The 23,582-nt window shown below is 43.2% G+C and overlaps 1 protein-coding gene across 2 annotated transcripts in view; it reads right to left on the bottom strand.

Annotated features, from left to right (window-relative positions):
* Window positions 1-10,146: 10,146 nt before the first annotated feature.
* Window positions 10,147-23,582, bottom strand: part of HMGN3 (high mobility group nucleosomal binding domain 3) — a 31,558-nt gene continuing 18,122 nt past the window's right edge. The window contains exons 5-6 of one of the 2 annotated variants that reach the window (XM_078648103.1): window positions 10,964-11,062; window positions 10,147-10,521 (exon numbers count right to left, since the gene is read on the bottom strand). In XM_078648103.1, coding sequence (XP_078504229.1) covers window positions 10,486-10,521; window positions 10,964-11,062 — 135 coding nt within the window. In that variant the 3' untranslated portion in view covers window positions 10,147-10,485. Of the gene's footprint in view, window positions 10,522-10,963; window positions 11,066-23,582 lie in introns of both variants that reach the window. The other variant, XM_078648102.1, reaches the window with a different exon arrangement.

The following is a 23,582-nucleotide window of genomic DNA, read 5'->3' on the forward strand; positions in this document are numbered from 1 at the left end:
TTCTGGACCCCTGCTCAATTATTCTCACTAGGCCTCAGGGAAGATGACCTATGTTGGAATTGTAGCAAGGAAAAAGGGGACCTAGCACATCTTATCTACTATTGCCTAACACTCAAAACGTTCTGGGAGAAAATCTTTGGATTCATAAATGAAGCACTGCGCTGCACACTAACAGCTGAATTTTCCTCCCTCGCCACCGCATTAATGACCACAGGACTAAGATCCGAGCATGACAAAGACCTACTAGACCTGCTTCTGACCGCGGCAGTAAAAATGGTCCTGACCAATTGGAAAGTCACAGCTAAGACCTCATACAAAGGCTGGGTCAAAAGGGTGACTTACCTCAGAGGCGCGGATAACATTACTTCACAAGACCATCCCTGGAGGCCAGCAATCAGGGGGTTGTGGAAGTCACTCGACAAGTTCCTAGACTCTTACGAACACTCTTGAAACCATTCAGATTCCCTCCCCTCTCTCCCTTATGGGCGGGGGGGGGGGGGGAGCGAGTTGGAACGCTACCACCATGGCCGAAGTGGCATCAGGGGGCCTTACATGGCTACTAATCCTGCCACAAACTAACGAGTGGGGTGTTGACTTTGTTACATGGCTATAAGCCCAATTAGGCTCATTGCTACAGAACCTCTCTTGTATCCTCTTTTCACCTCTTTCTTTCCTGCTTCTTTCTTTCGATCATCCACTGCCTAATTTTCCAGCAAGTCAAGGTAGAGGGGATTAACTAAACATAAACATATATTTCAAAGCACCTGTAACCACTGCACTGCACTACAAACTACGTTTGGCTAACCTCATAACAGAAATGCTAATGTATCTGTTATAAAACAAGTTAACTCCTGAAAGGCTTGGAGAATGGCAACACTGGTGCGATTGGCTTGCCTGATGAAATCTGTGGTGTCCAAGCTACAACAAATTGTTAACTTGACTGCATCACAACCGTCCTGTATGGCTTGGTTTAGGCCAGGTCAGAGATCTTCAAGGATACCTGGAAAGGCTTGAGCTACCAAATCCCAGAGCGTGGGATTAGCAGCCCAAAGCAGTTGGTATTCTGACTTGAGGGCCAAGCTGGGGGAATAAAGGAAAATGCTACTTACCCAGTATAAATCTGTTCTTGGCATATAGAGCTGTAGAGTCATATGCTTTAGCATAGATCGCCATCTGGTGTTGGGTCCAGATGTTTGCAAGCTGTTTTTGTTCTAAGAAGTCTTGTAGTCACAAGATAGGTGACTCCTCCTTTCGGTGATAGTGCGCATGGGCATTGACTGCATCCCCAGATTGTTTTGCCACAAAGGGTGATGGAGTTAGTAAAGTAATAAAGAGATGCCCATCTAGATTGTATCGAAGATATCACTGCTACAGGTAAAGGTACCTAGGGAGGCGGGTGGGCGCATACGACTACAGCTCTATATGCCAAGAACAGATGTATACTGGGTACGTAGCATTTTCTGTTTGAGGGATATGAACTGTAGATAAAATGCTATAGCATAGACTATAAAGCAGTTATGTTTAAGCGGTGGTTAAACTGTATCTGTTGCAGTGGTTTGGAATAGTGTTCGTAAAACTGCCTGGCCCACACTAGACTGTTTTGCTAACCCATCCACACAATAGTGTCTTGTGAATGTATGTGGCGTAGACCATGTTGCAGCTTTGCAGATGTAATCTATGGGTATGTTGCCTAAGAATGTCATAGAAGCCCCTAGTTTACTTGTAGAATGTGCCTGGGGGGGGGGGGTCAACAGTTGGTGTGCTTTGGGGTAGCATATCTGAATGCACTTAATTATCCACCTTGCAATGCCCGATTTTGAAATAGGATTGTCTTTATGTGGTGGGGTAAAAGCCACAGAGTTGTTTAGTCTTCCTAAAGGGCTTTTTTCTTTCTATGTAGTAAAGCAGTGCTCTTTTGACATCTAATGTGTGAAGAGCACGTTCTGCCACTGAATGTTGTAGAGGGGGAAAGAAAAAAAAGACAGGAAACTCAACAGATTGGTTGATATGAAAGGCAGAAATGACTTTAGGTAAGAACTTTGGGTTAGTCCTAAGGACTAATTTGCTTTGGTGTATTTGCAAAAACGGTTCCTCTATGGTTAATGCCTGAAGCTCATCCACTCTCCTTAGAGAAGTGATGGCTATAAGGAAGGCTTCTTTCCAGGTAAGAAATTGTATTTCGCACTTCAAATGGTGGGCCATGAGTCTTGTAAGGACTATGTTAAGGTTTCACCCAGAGAAGCCTTAATAGCTGGCACTCTAAAAAGAGACAGGAGCTATCTATGTTGCAGCAAGATGTAATTGTATGGATGTGTACGCTAAATTAGAACGTTGTAGGTGCAATAAATATCAAATGATGTTTTGTATTGAAGCATCTAGTGGATTAACCACAAATCTTGGACTTTGTTGCCTAGCATTGTCTTGTGGTAGGAATCTAGCTTCTTTGATAATATTCATACAGTCTGGCGGGAGGTTGAGGTAGCCAAACTCTAGGATTTCAGGTGCCAAATCGCAGAATTGAGCTGATTGGGATCTGAAGGTCTCATCTCTTCATGGTTCTGAGTAAGGAACTTCGGGGAAGAGGTGTAGTTTTTGGTGGGGAATAACGGATAGTTCCAACAGGGTGGTGAACCAGTGTTGTCGGGCCCATGTTGGTGCAACTAGGATAAGTGCCAGGGAGCGTTGTTTGAGACTCCGAACCACTAATGGAATGAGTGGGAGAGGCGGAAAAGCATAAGCAAATATCCTGACCAATTTATTCATAGTACATTGCCTTTGGACAATGGGTGTGGCTGGACACAGTTTGGGCATTGTGTGTGTTGGTGGTTGGCAAACAGGTCTATGTCTGGGAAGCCCCACATTTGGAAGAATGACAAGAGAACTTGGGGGTGAAGTTCTCATTCGTGTATCTGCTGTCATTGACTGCGGAGATCCGCAACTTGGTTGTGTATGTCTGGAAGATGTTCGGCAAGGAGGTATGTTTTGAGGTATGGCCCATCTCCAGATGCTCTGTGCTAACTGGGACAGCTTTAAAGAGCACGTCTCCACCATGTTTTTGTATGTGGTACATAGCTGTCATGTTGTCCGTACGGACCAAGACAGCATTGTCTAGTAGATGAAATTGAAAGGCTTTCAATGTTAGAAAAATTGCTAGCAGTTCTAAGTGGTTTATGTGAAGTTGTTTTTGCTGTGGAGTCCACATGCCCTAAATTATATGTATTCCCATAGGTGCTCCACAACCAGTAAGGGATGAGTCTGCAGTTATCACCATCTGTGGAACCGGATCGAGAAATGGCCGTCTCTTGGAAAGGTGTTTTATGTTCCACCACTGCAGAGAGCGAGGAGTAGTGCCATCTATCAACACCAGATCTGATAACTGACCTGGAGCCTGGTTCCACTGACATGCTAAGCATTCCTGTAGGGGATGCATTACGAGTCTTGCATATGGAACGATTAAAATGCAAGAAGCCATCATTCCAATTAGTTGCATGAACATTCTGGCTGGTAGTGAGTGTTGAGGCTGAAATAGTGAAACTAGAGCTTTGATGTTGCGAATCCTGACTGGGTTGGGGTAAGCTAAGGCTTTGCAAGTGTTTATTGTGGCTCCCAGATACACTTGCGTGTTGGATGGTTGGTTGCAAGACTTGGCGAGGTTTACTGTAAAACCCAAGTCGTGAAGCAGTTGGACTGTCTAGAGTGTGATGTATGCAGCTTAGTGTTGATCTGGCCTTTATTAGCCAGTCGTCTAGGTAGGGGAAGACATGAATGTGTTTTCTTCTTGAAAGAACTGAAAACTGCGCACACTTGGCGAAAACTCTGGGTGCTGTAGTTACTCCGAATGGTAGGACCTTGAATTGATAATGTCATCCATCCACTATAAACCAGAGATATTTTCTGTGAGCAGGGTGAATGGGAATATGGAAATCGGCATCCTTTAGATCTAGAGTCAAGTCGCCTTGCCTAAGTAGTGGGAGCACTTGCTGTAGTGTGACCATGTGGGAGTTGTCCGACTGCATGTAGAGGTTCAACTGTCTGAGGTCTAATATAGGCCTTAGAGAGCCATCCTTTTTGGGGATTAAGAAATACCGGAGTTCAGAAAAACAGATACCTAGGTCCGACAGCCCGCTCAGTGGAGCTATGGCACCAGGCAACTCGAAGGTTGGGATGGTCGGGTCGTTTGACCTAAGCCACTCTGCTTTGGTTCACCCAACAGTTGGGTTTGTTGTGTCACCAACCAGGATTTGATAAATGGGATATCATTGGTATTTCGTCCATTGGCCACCTAGTGAAAAATGGTAAATTGCTAACCTTCACGGAACTGAAAACTCAATATTAATTAGCTCAAGGGGAAGTATTCCATTATCTGACTTTACCAATCTCCAAGAGTCTTCCCGTCTTGAGGATCGTTTGCTATTGGAGCCTCTGTTAAAGAAGGGTGTCTCGCTGACGTATAAGAAATTATGCAATAACCTTCCTGATTCGTTCTATACTCTTCGGGAGATGGCAAGCCGATGTGGGACAGTAGGTGGATGACTGGCAAACAGAATTAATGTCCCTGAAAAAGGCAGTCCTTCGTAGAACATATCTTGCAGGGGTCACACTGGGGAAAATTGGACACAGACCAGACTGTCTGGTAACTGCAACCAGGTTGCAACTTTCCATCATTATCTGGGAATGCCCCCGCATACAAATTTTATGGGAACGTGCCACAAGACACATGGAGGGCGTTAGATAAAGAAGTTAGTCTCACAGCGCGCCTAGGGCTCCTTAATGTTTGGGATGTAACGGAAGTGGAACAAATAACTGCATTGGGATACACACTAGTCAAGCGGGCTATTGCAATGAAATGGGGAGTGGGGGAGGAGCCATCATCAAAAAGCTGGATGCAGAAATTTGATAAATGCATGATAAGTGAGAAAGATCTGTTTAATCTCGGGGTTGCCCTAAAAGGTGGGATAGAAAATGGGGTAAATGGGATGTGTATCGAGGCAAACTGTGTACCTCACCAACTGTTGATATGGAAGTGAGCCACAAAGACAGACTGGAGAGCAGAACAGATTTGAGTTCCTATCGCTTTTGTTGATCATGTGGTTGTTTTAAATGTGGTGCATTATGTATATTTAACGGACATGCGATTAATATTTGATGTTCAATTTTAATAAAAATATTTAATTTTAAAAAAGAAATCCAGGGAGTACACTCCCATCCCTTGATGTATTAGCGGAACAGGTTCTATAGCGTGCTTTTGTAACAGGGATAAAACCTCTTGCTTTAAGAGCGTGAGATGGTCTGGTGACATTGTATGTGCTCTTGGAGAAATGTTTGGTGGAGTGTTTGTAAGCTCCAGGCAGTATCCATGTTGGATAATTTGTAGTACCTATTTGCCTGAGGTGATGGAGGTCCAGACAGGGAGGACTTGGGAGAGCAGTCCCGACAGGAGTGGGATGGTCATTGTTTGAGGGGGAAGAGCGTGTGGAATTACCTTGTCCTCTATTATTGTTCCTTCTATAATTTCCCTCTAGAATATCCTCTGTGGGAGGGGAATTGGTTGTTGCCCTTGTAAGAGGAGGAGGCCTGGTCAGTGGAGACCCCTTTTGAGCCACCCCTGTAAAAGGAGCAGCGAAAGGAACCTCTACTGCTCGGCATTTGTAAAGCCCCCTTTGACTTTGCGACCTTGGTGTCTTTTTTCATCTTTTCCAGCATGGTGTCAACAGCTGGGTCAAAAAGATGTACTTTATCAACTGGCTGGTTAAGGATAGAGGTTTGTAACTCTGGCTTAAAACCAGAGATCCTGGCCAACCGTGTCTGTGCAGTTATACACTTGTGTTAATAGCATGAGAGGCCGTGTCTGCTGCGTCCAGTGCACATTTTATGGAGGGGTTAGTAATGAGCTTACCCTCCTGTAAGCTTTAGATTGGTATTGTCAGGCAGGTGTTGAATTAGTTTTTCCAGCTCATCATAGTGAACTTGGTCATAACGGGCTAACAGTGCTTGGGCGTTAGCAATGCGCCAGTTATTTGAGGCCTGTGAAGCTATCCTTTTGCCAGAGTCATCAGCTCAGATTCTTTGTTAGAAGGAGGGGTGTTTCCTGTAGCATGAGAGTTAGCTCTTGCATGCATTTGATACTACAAGAGTCTAAAAGTAATTGTCCTTTAACATAAACCGGATCTGTAGGAGCGGATTTGTATTTTTTATCTATCCTAGGAGTGATAATCCTAGCCCTCACGGGATCCTTAAAGATCTCGTCCGTATGTTTGAGCATACCTTTTAACATTTGCAAGGTATGAGTTGTTCTTTGGAAGGAGGAAAGTGTTTCAAAAAGAAAATCCTCTAGGGTTCTTTGTGAAGTTCTACCCCATGGTAATTAGCGGCACTGGTAAGTAGTTCAAGGTAACCAATGCTGTCATCAGTTGGGAAGGCCTAGAGGGGTGCAAATCAGGTTCATGGTCTGTATTTGGGCCTGTGTGGTAATCATCCCAAGCATCAGCATCCTCATCCTTGTCCCCTTCATTCTGTGGGTCAGGTGTAATAGGCCGTGTAGGTGAATGTATGGGCGTAATGAGCAGGTTAGGATTAGGAGAAGGGGGCGGTATGTAAGGAGGAGAGGGGTTAGTACCCATATTATTTTTTAGGAGAGGGCATGGTGGTCTTCTGGCAAGCCAGCTTTCATTTTTTGGAATAGTTGCTTGAATATGTCCAGTGTCAGAATTTATGACCAATTTCTTCTGTTTTGGGTCGAAAAATGGGTCAATAGATGGAAGTTCCTTGGGGGAAGTGCCTTTATCTTTCTTTGGAGACACTGGCACCGAAAATTTTGGCTCGGAGCTCTTAGGTGCTGGCATTTTCGGCTCTGTGTGTTTGGATTTTTCAGAGTCTTTGGTTTTGGACGATTTCGGTTCAGAGTCTTTGGTTTTAGAGGATTTAAGCGCTGTGTCCTTGTTTTTTGATTGTTCCGACTCTGAGTCTTTGGACTTGAAATGTCTCGGCTCCGAGTCTTCAGGCTTGGAGGGTTTCGGCTCGGAGCATTTTGGTGTAGCAGGTAAAACCTTCGGTCCCGAAGGTAGGTTGCTTTTATGTTTCGAAGGTGTCGGTTCAATGTCTGAATGAGGCTGGCTCGAGCCCGAAGGCTTTTCTTTTTGGTCTCAGCACTGGGCCGGAAGGCGGGGCATCAGAACCATGTTGGTGCCGATTTCAACCCGAAGATAAAGGGACCGGAGCCTTTGTCTTTTGTGGATTTGTACTCGCGGTACGCTGTCCCGCAGGGATGTCCTCCTCTTCCTCCATGTGTTAGTCAGCTTCGGAGAGTGAGACCTGCTCTTCTAGCTCCGAAATTACAGGATGGATGACGGAATCTTCTCCAAAGAGGTCCAGAATGGGAGTTGCTGTGGTGCTACATTTTGTGGCACCGAGCCAGACGTGTCTTTTTTGATCAGAAGGATACACATGTCGCAGCTACTTTTGTTATGTTTTGGGGATAAGCAGAGGTTGCAAACTTCATGCAGGACGGTGCGTGGAAATTTAGCACAACACCTGGGACATAGCGGTAGATGGAACGGACTCCATTTAAACTAACGCGGTCGGCATGGGTAGGCCCAACGGCCTGCTTGGACGATTCCAATGAAAATTTTTCCGAAGTCAGACGATTCGCATCGAATGAGGGATCGAGATTGAGAACAATACCGTTGAGAATAGTGGATTGCGCATCGAAGGTGTCCGAAAACGGTACCCAATCGGAGCACAGCAATCCACATCTGAACCCGATGGCGGAAGAAAACAATCTGGGGATGGCGTGGATGCCCATGCTCACTATCACCGAAAGGAGGATTCCCCTAGCTCACGACTACAAGACTTCTTCGAACAAAAACAAGGTGTAAACATCCAGACTGAGCACCAGATGGCAATCTATGCTAAAGCATATGATTTATAGCTCATATGCCTCGAACATAGTTTCCCAACGTTTACCACTAGTTTGGACTCCCTATGGTGGGAGTAGTTTGAACAGTATTAGGTTTGTCCAAAAGGTAGATGCTTGCACCACCAAGCTTTCAGGGGAAGAGTAGAGTCAACAAAAATGCTGGGTCACCCTAGGCAGAGTAGTGGCATTTTGCAATTAGGTGGCTGACTATGGGACCAGAGCAAGGTTTGACCCAAGCCCTTAACAGTATCTGTAAGTGCCTCATTTAATGCGAGGACATGCTCTGTTGAGGTTTGCCGTGGTTGCAGCACTTCAGCAAAAACATTGGTTTTGACCTCTAAGGGAGCTGGATGTCAAGAATGTTGGCTGCTCTAAGCTTCACCACTGTAAGATGCACTCTCCTCAGTGCCAAGGCAGTGAGAGGAATCCCGACACAAGGGCCATGTCAAGGCCACTGGCTTCTTGAAAACCATCATATCAAGTTTGTGTGAAGGTTGCTGTATCTCATCACCGGGATCATGATTGTGGTCTGAATCTGTACCAAATAATGAGTGCAAAGTTTGTGTCGTGGAGGAGGCAAATCAAGCTGGTTGGATCGCTTCCACACCAATGAAGTGCAACCGTAGTCAAGGTCGTAGTGGCACCACCTAGAAGTCGAAAAGCCCAATGTGCCCCTTTTTCTCAGTCAGTAGAGTCGGCATCAAGGTTGCGGAAACTGGTGTGGAGCATGCCACCTGAGGCAGAGTTGGAGCAGGAGCTAGGGGAGGCTCAGAGGACCCAACTGGCGCTAAAGGTGAACCCACAGACAGTATCCCAGGTGGAGGGCATCTCGACGTGCCAGAGGAAGTCAGTAAAGGTCCGAAGAGTCAGAGCACGGCCTCAAGGAACTCTTAGATTTGCCTCGGTGCACCATAGTCAAACCTGATGAGAATCTGTCAGTCATTTGTTTGCAACAGTCCTTACAAGGCTTAAAACCTGTAGTTTTGGGATGTGATATTTCCATTGCAAATAAAAAAAAATTTAATGTGGGTGTTTCAGAGACGTGAGGTAGCTCAGATATCGCCTTTAGTGGCGCAAAAAGAACAGACAACACACAGGAGTGGCATCCATTTTGGATCTGTACATCATTTCTGGAGTGGGATGGCGTAAGTGCAGAGCCACACAGCACCATCCTCCGGGGTGCAGAAGTACTGCTGAAAATGTTACAGATTCAGTCTGATGCCTGGGGAATGTAAAGGTGATACATATATGGCTAAAAGTCTCAAAGAAAGTGTATATAAAGTTTTAGCTCTAAACAGGCAAATTCCTCAATTGCACCCGATCACGGACGGTGCTTTGAACGTTGCTTGCCCAAATCTGTGATTTCTTGCAAATACTGCAAAGGAAAGGCAGCACTCAAGTTAGATTGCTAATGTCCTTGAGTGCCAGTTTTCCTTCGCAAGAATATTAGTATATTGAATGTTTTGTGATATCATGGCCATGATAAAGGCAGTATACAGAGATGTTCTTCTAACCACTTTAAGCACAAGCGCAGCTCTTAGAGAGCAGCATGTGTATAATGAATCTCAACAAGGGAGGTGCTAGGAGGAAGAATCATCCTAGGGCAAGTAGTATGGGGTAAAGTGCTCTCAGTTAACTACAAACTGGTATCCTTTTGCCAGAGGATTTCAAGCTTGACATGGGGAAATAGTCAAATGGCATGTGATTTTATGAAAGATCCAGTTGTGGAGAACCAACTTATTAAAAAAGAATATTCTTAGCAGATTCAGCCACAGCTGGACCTCAAAATGGTGGCCACGATGAATGTGATTTAGGGATTACAGGATCCATCAGAATTGCAAAAAAATCTTCAGGAACGCAGGAATAAGATAGTACGAGTACCAGGTTCTGTCAGATTAAGACTATACACAAGCTGGGAAAGGAACAGGAGAATTACACAGTAAATAGTCAGTTAAAACCACAAAATTGCTTCACACAGGTGTAGTTTGTGGTTCTTCACTATTCGGTCTAGTGGACAGCGATTAAACAAACTAACACTTGTGGTACATTTTCCCAGCTTAGAAGTTAACCAGACATGTTAGACCCACTGGGGATGAATCAGTGGCAGGTAGGTTAAAAACCTGTGGGTTGGCACCCAGATCAACATACGGGTAGTTGCCCTTAGTATTTTTCAAGGTGAACAAGTAATTACAACACAAGCACAATGGAGGACAAATAAACGGAGCACAATAGATTTTAAAATCCATCCAGACTTTAATTGAGACTATTAAAAGGAAACCATGGCAAGTGGTCACACCTATCTTTTTTTGTTTTAATCACATATAAAAGCACCATTGCTTTTTTACAAGATAAAGAGGGCATGCAAAGACCAATGTGAAAACACTAAAAGTAATAGTCAGAGCAATGTCAAAAACAAATTCACAACCGACTGAAGGCAGTTCAATGGACATGATCAGAAAGCATGAGGATTAAAGACACTAGTCAATATTTTGGCATTTACAAAATTTGATAAAAAATATTTTACATTTTTAAGAGGTAATTAAAACCAATTTAAAATCTTGAAGATGTATTCAATCTTTGTCATTGCCAGATTCAGTTTTCTGTTGCTGCAAAAAGAAAAAGTTGCAATTAATTAAAAAAATCTGTACAGATCTACATGTACCCACCAGGAGCATTAACCAAGCCTGTAAACTTGGAAGCCTACTTCTCTATCTAAGGTCACAACAGAAGAAATGTCCCCTTTGATTTACACCAATGGACACATTATCTGCAACCTTCTTTAAATAAAAAAAACAAAGCCACACTATTTTTCCTAATCACTGCAAACAACACTACCATACCCTTAACTTTCACTGTTTCAATGTGCCCTTTTACTGAAAGTGTGCTTGGAGGGAACCCTCTGGATGTTGCAACATTAACAGTGGATCGAGAGACGCGTATCTGAAATAACACCATGGGTAATAAAAAGAAGTGTTATGAACATGCACTTCATAGCGGGAGACTGAACACTGAAAAATGCAGATGCTACCAACTCTGTACACTAAGTACCTCTTCCGTTTTAGTTTCACCATTTTCAGATGGAGCAGTACCTTCCTTTCCAGCATCTTTCTTGCCTTTTGCACCAGGATTACCCTTTGCTGAAGATTCCTTCTGAAAAAGGAAAAGCTCATGATTTGCAATCACTTAGGCAGATACACAACTCAATTCACAAGCATAAATTAACATTTTGATCAGAAACAAACAATGCCAAACATAGGAACTGTAGATTGACTGAGTTGGAAAACCCAAGGCGGGCACAGTTGCCAAGTGTTACATCAGTTGCTGCATGAAAAGCAACAGCAAGGTCAAATAGGCACTTTAATACTGTGCAACAAAAATATAGAGTAGATTAGCATAGTGGGCAGCTGCCTCATCTCGTTCTGTTATATATAAACACATTTACAATGTTAGGCAATGAGGACTAACAATTACCTCAGAATGACCAATTTGCAAGTGATGGATTTCAGCATCTTTAAATATTGTTGCCATGGGCATGCTCTGGTGTTGAGGGAGGGGGTTGCATTCCAGAAGCATAGGTCGAAGATGCAGAGGCTGAACAGTGCACAGGCAGTATCGTTACACTTAGGATGTGCTGATTTTCTCAGTAAACTGCATACAGAGATACATAGGGCTAGATTAGCAAAACTTTAGTATGGGGCTGACCCGTGAATGGCTCTAAAAGCTAGTCTTGACAGTTTGCAAAGGTCCTCAGTCTTGGTAGCAAGGTTGAAATGTATAGGAGATGGAGGGTATTTATTGAGATTGTATATTATCCGTCAGACCATGTTCTGTGCCAAAAACAACAACAACAAAGCTGATAACTGTTGTTACTGAGTTTGCCACTTATGTTCTGGGTTCTATCAATCAATCACTGACACTTGTAGAGCGCGCTACATACCCGTAGGGTCTCAAGGCGCTGGGGGGGGGGGGGGGGGGGGGGGGGGGGGTGCCGCTACTGCTCGAACAGCCAGGTCTTCAGCTTCTTCCTGAAGGAGAGGTGGTCTTGGGTCAGGCGCAGGTCGGGAGGGAGGGAGTTCCAGGTCTTGGCGGCCAGGTAGGAGAAGGACCTTCCTCCTGTGGTCGCTCTTCGGATGCGGGGGACGGCGGCGAGGGCGTGGTTGGCTGAACGGAGGTGGCGTTTGGGAGCGTAGAAGTTGACTCGGCTGTTGAGGTAACTCGGGCCTCGGTCGTGTAGGGCTTTGTGTGCGTGGGTGAGGAGGCGGAAGGTGATTCTTTTGTTGACGGGGAGCCAGTGAAGGTCTCTCAGATGTCCGGAGATGTGGCTGGTTCGTGGGATGTCGAGGATGAGTCTGGCTGAGGCGTTCTGGATCCGCTGGAGTCTCTTCTGGAGCTTGGCGGTGGTACCGGCGTAGAGGGCGTTGCCGTAGTCCAGACGGCTGGTGACGAGGGCCTGGGTGACGGTCTTCCTGGTCTCGGTGGGGATCCACCAGAAGATCTTCCGTAGCATGCGTAGGATGTTGAAGCACGTCGAGGAGACTTTGTTAACTTGCCTGGTCATGGAGAGGGAGGAGTCCAGGATGAAGCCCAGGTTGCGTGCGTGGTCTGTCGGTTTGGGTGCGGTGCCCAGGGCGGGAGGCCACCAGGAGTCGTCCCAGGCGGAGGGTGAGGAGCCCAGGATGAGGATCTCCGTCTTGTCCGAGTTCAGTTTCAGGCGGCTGATCGTCATCCACTCGGCTACCTCTTTCATCCCTTCGTGCAGGTTGGCTCTGGCGGCGGCGGGGTCGTTGGTCAGGGAGAGGATCAGCTGGGTGTCGTCGGCGTAGGAGATTATGCTGAGGTTGTGTTTGCGTACGATGGCCGCGAGGGGGCTCATGTAGACGTTGAAGAGGGTGGGGCTCAGAGATGATCCTTGGGGGACGCCGCAGATGACAGAGGCCTCTGACTTGTACGGTGGTAGGCGGACTCTCTGTGTTCTTCCGTCGAGGAAGGAGACGATCCATTCCAGAGCCTTCTCCTGAATTCCGACGTTGCTGAGGCGCTGCACTAGGGTGCGGTGGCAGACAGTGTCGAATGCCGCGGAGAGGTCCAGGAGGATGAGGGCCGCTGTTTCTCCATTGTCCATCAGGGCTCGGATGTCATCGGTGGCGGCGATGAGGGCGGTTCTATCCTACTATTGCTCTGAAAACTGGAACAACTACACACCTTTATGTATGGACTCCCCGCGTAGTGAACAGTTACAAACTTCAGCCAGGTGGGCACGAGTTCACAACTCACAAATCTTGCAACTGACACTAATTTCAAGGTCTAGCCCAATGTGTCTTCAGACAAGAGTTTTTAATCTCAATACTACACAACTCAATTCAACATATAGGGAATCGATCTTGGAGACCACTTTTAATAACTATGGAAGAAGCAGGACTAAAAAAACTCCGATTCAGATTTAAGGTGCCCTACAAGTCAATTGTGAAATCAGTTCACTGCTTTGCTCAAGTTTTTATACCTGATGCAGGCACCACATTCACGGCAGCCCCGCTGGGGTCAAGACAAACTAAGGAAGTTGTTGCCCTAATCCAGGCCAAAAAGAATACCATGACAGTTGTAACACTCATTGGGCTGCAGTGATCCCTGCAGCAACTGTAGTAGTTTGTGCGAAGTGCAGAAAGACCTTTTCAGCAAGGGTCTTGCCAGGCTTCACTCTCCAACAAACTAACCTTCTGTGGGTGCGTCTCCAACCAAGAGCACATAGATTCTCCCCTTAGACAGTCTCTCCTGGTTGACAATCCGCTCTTCCAGCGGAACGTATTGACTTTAGGTGATGTTCCCTCATTCTGGGGACATTAGCTGTCAGGAAGACACCAGCCCTAGTGATGGAAATGCCTTTTGCAGGGTCACTTCCAAACTGTTTGCCTTCCTCCTACTTTTTGCGGAATTGGTTTTTTTTGGCCTTAGGACTTAGTGCATATTGTCACTGCTAAAATGCACACACTCTCCTCTAAACATGGAACAAACCCAATTGGCATATTGAATTTAATCATAAGCCTCTGGTAAAGTGAACTACATGTGCCCAGGGCCTGTAAAGTGAATGCTTCTAGTGAGCTTGCAGCACTGATTGTGCCACACACTTAAGTAGCCCGTTACAGGTCTCTGGCCTGCCATTGCAGAGCCTGTGTGTGCAGTTTAACCTGCTATTTCGACCTGGCAAAATAAACTTTTTGCCGGGTTTCAAACGTTCCTTTTTAATACATATGTAACTCCTAGGGTGGGACCTGGAAAGCTGAGAGGGCAAGATGCAATGTATTTAAAAAGCAGAACATCTACTTAAAATTTTTACAGGTCCTGGTACTGAAAAACTCAAGTGTTTTTTCACCACTGCAAGTCCTACATCGCCCATAGGATAACATTAGGATTACCGGATTACATTTTATGTGTAATTTCCAAATAGAAAGCTTGAATCCGAATCTAAAATCCCAATGTATGGTGAAGTCTGATTTGAACTTGCAATCCTGAAAATGCCACTTTTAGAAAGTTAGACTAAAGGGGGGTGTGTGGCTACGGCGCCAAGGAGGATGGAAGCAGGTACGGGAAGCTCCAGTACGGGGTGAGGCGACGAAAGCCCTTCCAGGCACCTTACTCCCTTTTGGATCGCCTAACGGCATTGCAGCACGGCGGAATCTCTCTGGTACCTGCGCATGTGCTTCCCAGTCCCAGCCTCTAAGTCGCTGCGCACACCGGTATTTTGAGCCTGCATGTCCCTAGCGGCTCGAGTTTGAAGCGCGGCCGCCATTTTGATGATTTTTCTGCCGCGTTTACCGATTATATGAAGGAGAGCTGCCTTTTTGGATTACTCGACCTCTGATGTGCTGTGAGTTCACTTCTGGCGCTTACTGGTAATTGACTTTTGATGCATTTTCCCCCCATCTGGAGTGCTGTTTTTCATGCTGATTGACTAGCACTGATCTCCTCAAGATGTGTCTGCCATTTTAGTTACTTTCTTACTTTTGCCTCCTGGTGACTTTCACTCCCTACATATCCAATGATCCTCCTCTGGACTCAGATTTGATTCTCCTTCACTTTTTAGTTTTTACTTTTTATTATTGGGATGAGTGCGCCATTTCTACTGAATTTTCAAGAATTCTTCTCCTGTTTTTTCTCCTCACATATTGGTAGTTTTTGGAAGTTTTTCCTTCTGGCATACTGTGTTATCTAGTGGATTTCCTCATTTCAGTGATTTTTCTGTGCCAGTTGACTCGCTTTCTCAATGGCAACGTCACGTACCAATCGTACAGCTGCCCTTCATCAACGCACTACTTCTAATGCACCAGATGTTAACCCTTTTAGTGTTTTACAAGACACATTGGATGATTCACAATCCGATAACACTGCTCTCAGGGGTTCCTCTACTCCTGCTTCACGCTCATCTTCGAAACAATTGTCTAAATCTTCCTCTCCATCTACTGCCACCAACTCTGGAAAGAGGGTCAAAGCCAGTCCTCCATCTCCCACCAACATGTCAGAATCCATATCTATGGAACTTATATTGGAGGAGATCCGAGCGCTTAAACCTTACATGACAGACTAATTCCCGCCTCCAGAGTCTTGAGGATAACTGGTCTCACACACAGCAGAGTGGATCATCTTGAGGGTTCTCTTGCTTCAGCTCAATCGGTCATTGTCCAGGTTCCCGCAATGCAAAAGGAGATCACTTTTCTCAAGCAGCAGGTTGAAAATATGGAAAATCGAAACAGGCGTAACAACCTACGTATTTATGGTCTTGCCGAAAATCTTGAAGGATCAAATCCAATTTCATTTTTTCAATCCTTTCTTACCACTCTTCTTGATCTCCAAGCATCACCTCCCCTAAATATTCAACGCGCTCATCGTCTAGGCATCTCGACCCTTAGCCTCCACTGTTATCCTCCATTTTCTGGAATACACGGATCTTAGAGTCCTTCAAGCAGCTAAGCAAAAAGGAAAGATTTCTTACAATGGCTCTAATCTTTACTTTGCTCAGGATTACGCTAAGGCTACTGCTGATCGGCGTAAGAAATTTTTGGACAGGAGACCTGCATTACGGGCCTTGAATGCCTGCTATGGTTTGTTTCATCCCAGTCTTTTTAGGGTCACCTACAATAAGACGACGTCTTATGACGATCCTGCTCGTCTGCAGCAGTTTTTGGATTCCTGTAATGCCGAGTCGATGGACATTCTTCATGCATAGTTATTGCTTCTTCTATTGTGTTTCACTGTAATGGCTCGTCATGTTGCTTGACTTCTTCCCATTGTTTGTTTTTCGTAAAAACTGCTATGTCTTAACTTTGTTTTCTTTGACCTCTTTCTTCTTTTATATTTTTTTAGATGCTGGTCTTGTGATCCCTGCAATTGTTTTCATCTGTTCTTCATGAATGTGCCTGGTGGCTCTTTTCCCCTTACCACCTCTCCATGGAGTCCTCGGTCAGTTGTGCCTCCTTCCTTCTGTGGTTCCTCCATCCCTGGTTCTCTTGGTGTTCTATGGTATGTCTTTTGTTTTTGAACCTCTGTTTTCATCTTCTCTTTCTACCTTCTCTTTTTCTCTTCTTTTCTTGGATTTTATTTTATTTCCTTCCGTTTTTCTTCTCTTTCTCTCATTACGATTCTCAACACTTCTATATGTCTTTCATGACATTTCGATACCTTCTCTTCCATCTGTTTTCTTCTTCCTTTTTCACTAATTTGATATATTGTTTGCACTTGTTCCAGCTATCACTCGTTGTTGATTTTCTTGTTGACTATTATTCACACTGTTATATATTTTTTAGAGTTTTAAATGTCAATTAATGTAATCTCTTGTTAAAGGTTTGGGTTCTCCCATTAACAGACAACGTGTGCTTTCCCACTTAGCTCATTTGAAGGGAGATATAGTGTTATTACAGGAAATTCATATCAAAGATGTTGAGGTTTCTAAATTACGTCGTAATTGGGTGGGACATGTGTTTGCATCTCCCGGGACAGGAAAGCGTAACGGTGTTGCTATTCTCTGTCATAAACGTTCGAATGTTCAACTTGTTAAGCAGGATAATGACTTGAGGGTAGGTGGGTTGTTGTGTCGTTGTTGGTTAACAAAATTCCTTTAACTATTTTCAATGTATATGCTCCTACTGTGCAGGATAAACTGTTCTGGCCTCAAATTCTTTCTTCCACAATGCAATACACAGATGATTATTTTATTTTAGGCGGGGACTGTAACATGGTTATGGATCCTTTCCTAGACCATAAGTCGAATTCCCGATTTTCCCCTTCTCCAATGCAGGCTCAATTCACATCTGTTATTTCCCAAAGATCCCTAGTTGACTCATGGCGGATTTGTAACCCTACCTTGCAAGAATATACTTATTTTTCCCCTGTCCACTCTTCCCAATCCCGTATAGATTATCTCTTTATTTCCGAAGCCCTCACCCAACATATTACACATTCTGATATAGGTTCCATTTTGATTTCTGACCATGCCCCGATTTCCCTTCAGATTGATTTACTTTCCCCTAGTAAAGGAACTAGGAGATGGAGATTCAATTACTCCCTCCTCTTAGATAAGTCCTTTTCCTCTGCTTTTCTTGATTTTGCCTCTCTTTTTTACAGTCAATGAATCTCCTCAGTCCTCACCTCAATTGATTTGGGACACTTTTTAAAGCTGCCTCTAGAGATTTAATTATTTCCTATGTTGCCAAAAAGAGACGTTTAGCCACACAAGCTTTGTCCAGTCTCACTTCTCAAATTAAACAATTAGAAAATTTATATCACTCGACTAAATCACAATCTGATCTCAATAATCTTATCACTGCCAAACTCTCCTTCAATAAATCGTCTACTGAATCTGCTAATCTGATTTTGCTTACGTCTAGTGCTAAATATTATTCTTCACAAAATAAAGCTGGCAATATGCTCGCGAATTATCTCAAAGTTAGAAAGGAACGAATGAAGATTGATTCGATTGTCTCCTCTTCTAATACCATCCTTCATAAAGATGAAGATATTTTAGTTGAATTTACCAAATTTTACCAGAATCTCTATACTCCAGAATCCCCTTCTTTACCTTCTGACATTGATCGTTACTTATCTTCTATTCCTTCTCCTTCAGTGTCGGATGTAGATTTTTCCTCTTTAGATAAAGATATTGACTCTACAGACATTTTGGAAGCCATTCGCGTTCTTAAAAAAGGTAAAGCTCCTGGTCCTGACGGCTTCTCCATTGAATTTTATTCTCATTTCTCCAGTTTTCTTGTTCCTAAACTTCAATTATTCACCTTCATATCTTCTCAGAAATCTGAAGGCTCGTTCCAGGAGGCATTGATTTGTCTTCTTCCCAAAGATAACAAGGATCATACTTAATGTAAAAATGACAGGCCTATTTCTTTGATTAATCTTGATTATAAGATTTTTGCAAAAATTTTAGCTTTACGTTTGGACAACATTCTACCTCAATTGATTGGTAAGGAACAATGTGGTTTCATCAAAGGACGTCATCTCAGATAACTCGACTCTTCTTCAATGTTCTTAGTAAGTCTCAGACTTCTGATCATTCCTTGGCTGCTATCGCATTAGATGCAGAAAAGGCTTTTAACAGGGTTAATTGGCCTTTTCTTTTGTCATCTCTTAAATGGTTTGGTTTTGGATCTCAATTTCTTGCTTATGTCTCCTTGTTATATTATTTTCCTAGATCTTTTATTTTTGCTAATGCTCGGGTCTTCTTCCTTCCCCTTGTTTCGTGGAGTTAGTCAAGGATGCCCTCTTTCGCCCCTTCTATTTATTCTTGCGTTAGAACCTTTCTTGTCAAAAATTCGGCTCAATAATGACATCTCTGGATTCCCCTATGTGGACAAACAAGTAAAACTTTCTGCCTACGCTGACGATATTCTCCTTTATTTCTAATCCTCTAGTTTCTCTCCCTGCTTTTCTCTCTGAAGTTTCGGATTTTGGGGCAGTATCAGGTTATAAATTGAATGTCGATAAGTGTGAAATTCTTCCCCTCAATAAGCTTTGTTTTCATGCTGACTTTCTAATCTCCTCCTTTCATTGGAGCCCTTCCAAAATCAAATATTTGGGTCTCTGGTTTACTTCTTCAACTAAGGATACTGTAGCTCTTAATATTAAACATTTGCAAACTACTCTAACAGAATCCACGACAAGGTGGCATCCTTTATTTCTCTCCTGGTGGGGTAGATTAGATTCTATTAAAATGATGTTAGTACCTATTATTTTATTTTTCCTTTCTAATCTTCCTGTTAATATTCCAAAATCTTGTTATAAAAACATTTACTCTATATTGTCGCATTTTTTATGGCAAAATAAACGAGCCAGAATGTCTTTCTAAACTTAAACGTCCCAAACACTTGGGAGGAGTTAATTTCCCTGATTTTTCCTCTTACCATACTTCCTTTTTTCTATCTCATTCGGTTTCTTTTTTATCTGATTTGTTACCAGATGTCGCCTTTTCTCCCTTATGGGTTGACATTGAAGCCTCCTTTTTTCACCCTTTTACTTTTAAAGAGTTTGTCTTATTGGCTCGGGCTCCACAAAAAATGTCTCTTCCTATTCTTAAGAATTCCAGAAAACTTTTTCTTCCCCTGTTTCTAGATGGCCTTGATGACCGTGCAACATTTTTACAATCTCCTATTTGGTATAATCCTCTCATTAAAATTAAAAATAGAACTCTTTTCTGGAAAGATTGGCATGCCCATGGCCTTCTCTGGGTTCATCAACTCCTTGTTGATGGTACATGTATTTCCTTTTCTACTCTTCAATCTCGTTTCTCTCTTCCTCCTTTCCTTTCCAATTATAATTTGTTGACTGCTGTTGTTCAGACTCGTTATGATTCTTTTCCATCCTCACTTTCTTGTAATCCTTCTTCCTCTCTCACACGGTCCTTTTAGGCGTCTTCTTCTGCCTCACAAATCTATAAAAAATTACATGAACCCTTTGTTGATAGAGATAAATCAAGTGTTAACCAACAATGGGAACTTGATTTAAAGGAGTCTTTTTCTATCTTTGTGGCAGGATATATGGAATAAGATAAGGAGATCTTCTAGAGCAGCGAATACTACCCAAACGTTATTTTTATTTATAACTGACTTTTGATCACCCCTGCTAAACTACATTCAATCAACTCCTCTCTACCTTCAACATGTTGGTCCTGCTCGGAACCGAGAGCGGATCTTAAACACATGCTTTTCTCATGTCCTTTGGTCCCTATTTTCTGGTCTAAAGTATGGCAACAACTTAACACAATTTTTTTTACTAACTTCCCCTTCCACATATTTTTCTAGGTAGCCTCTCTGACATATGGTCCTCCTCTGACTTTAATACTTCCATTATCGACCTTCTCTTGGCTGTGGCATTTCAACAAATTACTAAGGCTTGGAAAGACACACCGACCATCTCCTTTCAGGCTTGGTGGTATGGTGTTTGTTTCAATCATAGGCTAGATAGAGCATATGTTTATCCTGTTACACTTGCTATCAAACGTGACTTATTGTGGTTACCCATTACTACTTTCCAAGGCTCATCAACTCAATCCTCCAGGTTGCATTCTCCCTGTACTGAGGAAGTACCTAAACCCCCTTAATAGGTTTCTTATTTAAATTTACTTCTTTTTCCACATATGCCTTTTTCCCCTTTAATTTTGTACACTGTTTTTTGGAAGACTTGCAGGTCTTTGATATGTTACATTTAATATATGGATATTGTATTTTAATTGCTGAGTTTCTTTCCCTCTCTCTCCTCCTTTCTCTTCTCTTCCTTTTCTTTCTTCTTTCTTTATATTACCCACATTTTCTATTTGCATTGTATTTGACATTAATATTGTATCTTATTTCTTTATTGCATTCTTTTTGTTTCAATAAAGTTCCTTTAAACTAAAAAATAAAGTTAAACTAAAAGAGAAGTTTGTCCCGGCAGTCTTATTCGTGTGTTGATAAAGCAATTAACCAGACTGGAGTCCATAAGCTTAATTAATCTGGACTTTATGCATTTATTTGCAAAATCATTCATGTGTTTAAGCAAATTTGATCCAATTTAGATCTTAAGTCAGACAAGCATGGATACGCATCAATTAGTTTACATTGAAACAAATCATGTGACAAAATGTAAAATCAAAACACAAAAGCCCTTTTCTTCAAAAAGGGCGGGGGGGGTCAAGAGGATGTGGGGCAAACCGGGTACGCTGGCCTCCAATTCACATGCATCACACAACAAGAAGCTACCCTGTTAACTAGTCTGATTTCTAATGCATATTGAGGCACATTATGCCAGTAATGTAGGTGGTGTTGGACATTACAAAAAGATGTATTGACTGGCCTCACACACTACCAGGTGTCATGCTTCATCATCGTTGGCAACACAGACGGAGATGGGGTACTAAACACCCTAGTCCCCACAACTAATTGTTAATATCGAGCACAGTCTGCGCCATTAAAAGATTCCACGCAGAAACGTGCATCCTTTTTTAAACATCACTCACTCACTTTCTCAGCACGGGCGCCCACCTAGCTTTAGAAGCTCCGCCCTGTCTCCAGGTGCAGGACCACCCTTTATCAAACGTGGTTTTTAAAGGGCGAGGACAGCCGATGAAGCATGACACTCGGTGGTGTGTGAGGCCAGTCCATACATTTTTTGTAATGTCAACACCTAAATCACTGGCATTATGTGCCTCCATATGCATTAGAAATCAGACTTGTTAACAGGGTAACTTCTTGTTGGGATACAAAATGTAAAATAACAATGAAATCAACTTTGAAACTATTATAACAAACAATTAGTGAATATAATAATACACCAGTCTCAGTTCACCAAAACAAAAGCAGCAAGTGGACAATCTTTTACTTTCAAATTGTCTTCCAATTACTCAGTGCTGCTACACATGGGGGGAAATAAACCATTGGGCCTAGTAATTGGGAATTTATACATCATTTTTACTAGGGTAAACTTAATTTCAGTAACTAGGTACAGCGCGGGTATCTAGTTAATGAAATTAGTTTGCCCTAGTAGATATGCAGTATAAATTCCTAACTACTAGGTACAATGGTTTCCTTCCCTGGGTGTAGCTGCACTGAATAATCGGAAGACAATTTGAATGTAAAAGATTGTCCACTTGCTGCTTTTGTTTTGTGAACTGAGACTGGTGTAGTATTATTTTCACTAATTGTTTATTTGTTATAATTGTTTCGTCAAAGTTGATTTCAGTGTTATTTTACATTTTGTCACATGGTTTGTTTCAATGTGCACTAATCGATGCGTATGCATGCTGGTCGGCCTTATGATATAAATTGGATCAAATTTGCTTAAACACATTAATGACTTTGTAAATACATGCATAAAGTCCATATTAATTAAAGCAATTAAACAGACTTGAGTCCATAAACTTATCAGCACACAAATACGACAGCCAGGACAAACTTCTCTTCTAGTCTAATATTAAGGCCCTGCCCTGTCGTGTAGGGCCAAACCCCTTCCTGCTATAACTTTTAGAAAGTTGGCATTTTCTTGCCTTAGTCATTTGGTGCCTGCAGCCGGTCTCGGTTCACATGTCTGGGTGTAGATGGCAGATTGGATTTGTATATTCCTCCTAAACTGTCACACAATGGGAGCTTAGGTGTGACTGAATGGGCCATCACTGGCAGGATGGGGGGGGCTGGAGCCTCACTTAAACCTGAAATAATTAGGTATTAGGGCACGCAAACAGTACCCACCCATACAGGTTGGCTTCATAAGCAATGGTACATTTTGGGGATGGAACGCATTCAGGCCTCTCACGGACTCCGGCTTTAGGGAGGTATGGAAACCCCTTCTGTCCCTATTGTCAACCAAATTCAATGAGTTTACGTGCCCAAAGTACTTTCGCCTCCTTAGTCTAACAGCAACAGAAGACGCTTCTGAGAGGAGGTAAAGGCATGGAGCCCATTCTCCTGATGATGTCGTCACTAGGAAAAGAGGAAATCTGCATACCAGTGGAGGGGAGGAGGGAGAGGGAGAAGGTTTCATTGTTTTATGTTGTGGGGACAAGTTCTCACCCTCTTCAAGTTATACCTGTTCATACGTCAGCATACGGACTGGCTCGCATACACGGGGGGGGGGGGACACTGAAAACGAGAGACATGATAGACCTGAAGGCATCACAGACAATACTTCTTTGTTTACTGTGTTTTAAACAGCAGAGCTACAAGTGTATGTACGATGAAACTGCTAATAAAAAGAGTTCATCCTAAATAAAAATATATATATATTTTTTTTTAATTGTGTGGACTACACAGATGAGCACTGGAACACAGAGGTGAACATAGTAGGAGAAATAACGGACCATAGATATACGTATATCCTAGAATGTGGTTGGCTCAGAAGGGTAGCAAACAAGAAGCAACATAAGCACACAACCCAGTTCATAGACATGGCATATGTTCAGGGCAAGTGGAGAATTGCTTTGGACTGGACAGCTGAAGGATTTACAAACATGGGGGTGATGGCAGGGATTGAAATACTGAATGAATATGTGAAGATGGGAACATGATCATGAGAAAATTTGCTTACAAGTCAGATAGCTAAAGAATGATGATGGTTCAACCCAGATCTGTGACTGGGGTTGAGTGTCTGAAAAGTTTCAGCGCTCTGTCCATCCTCTCGTTGGGTTTGCTTTCTTCGCCCT

Source organism: Lissotriton helveticus, chromosome 6 (genome assembly GCF_964261635.1).
Source record: "Lissotriton helveticus chromosome 6, aLisHel1.1, whole genome shotgun sequence".
NCBI lineage: Eukaryota > Metazoa > Chordata > Amphibia > Caudata > Salamandridae > Lissotriton > Lissotriton helveticus.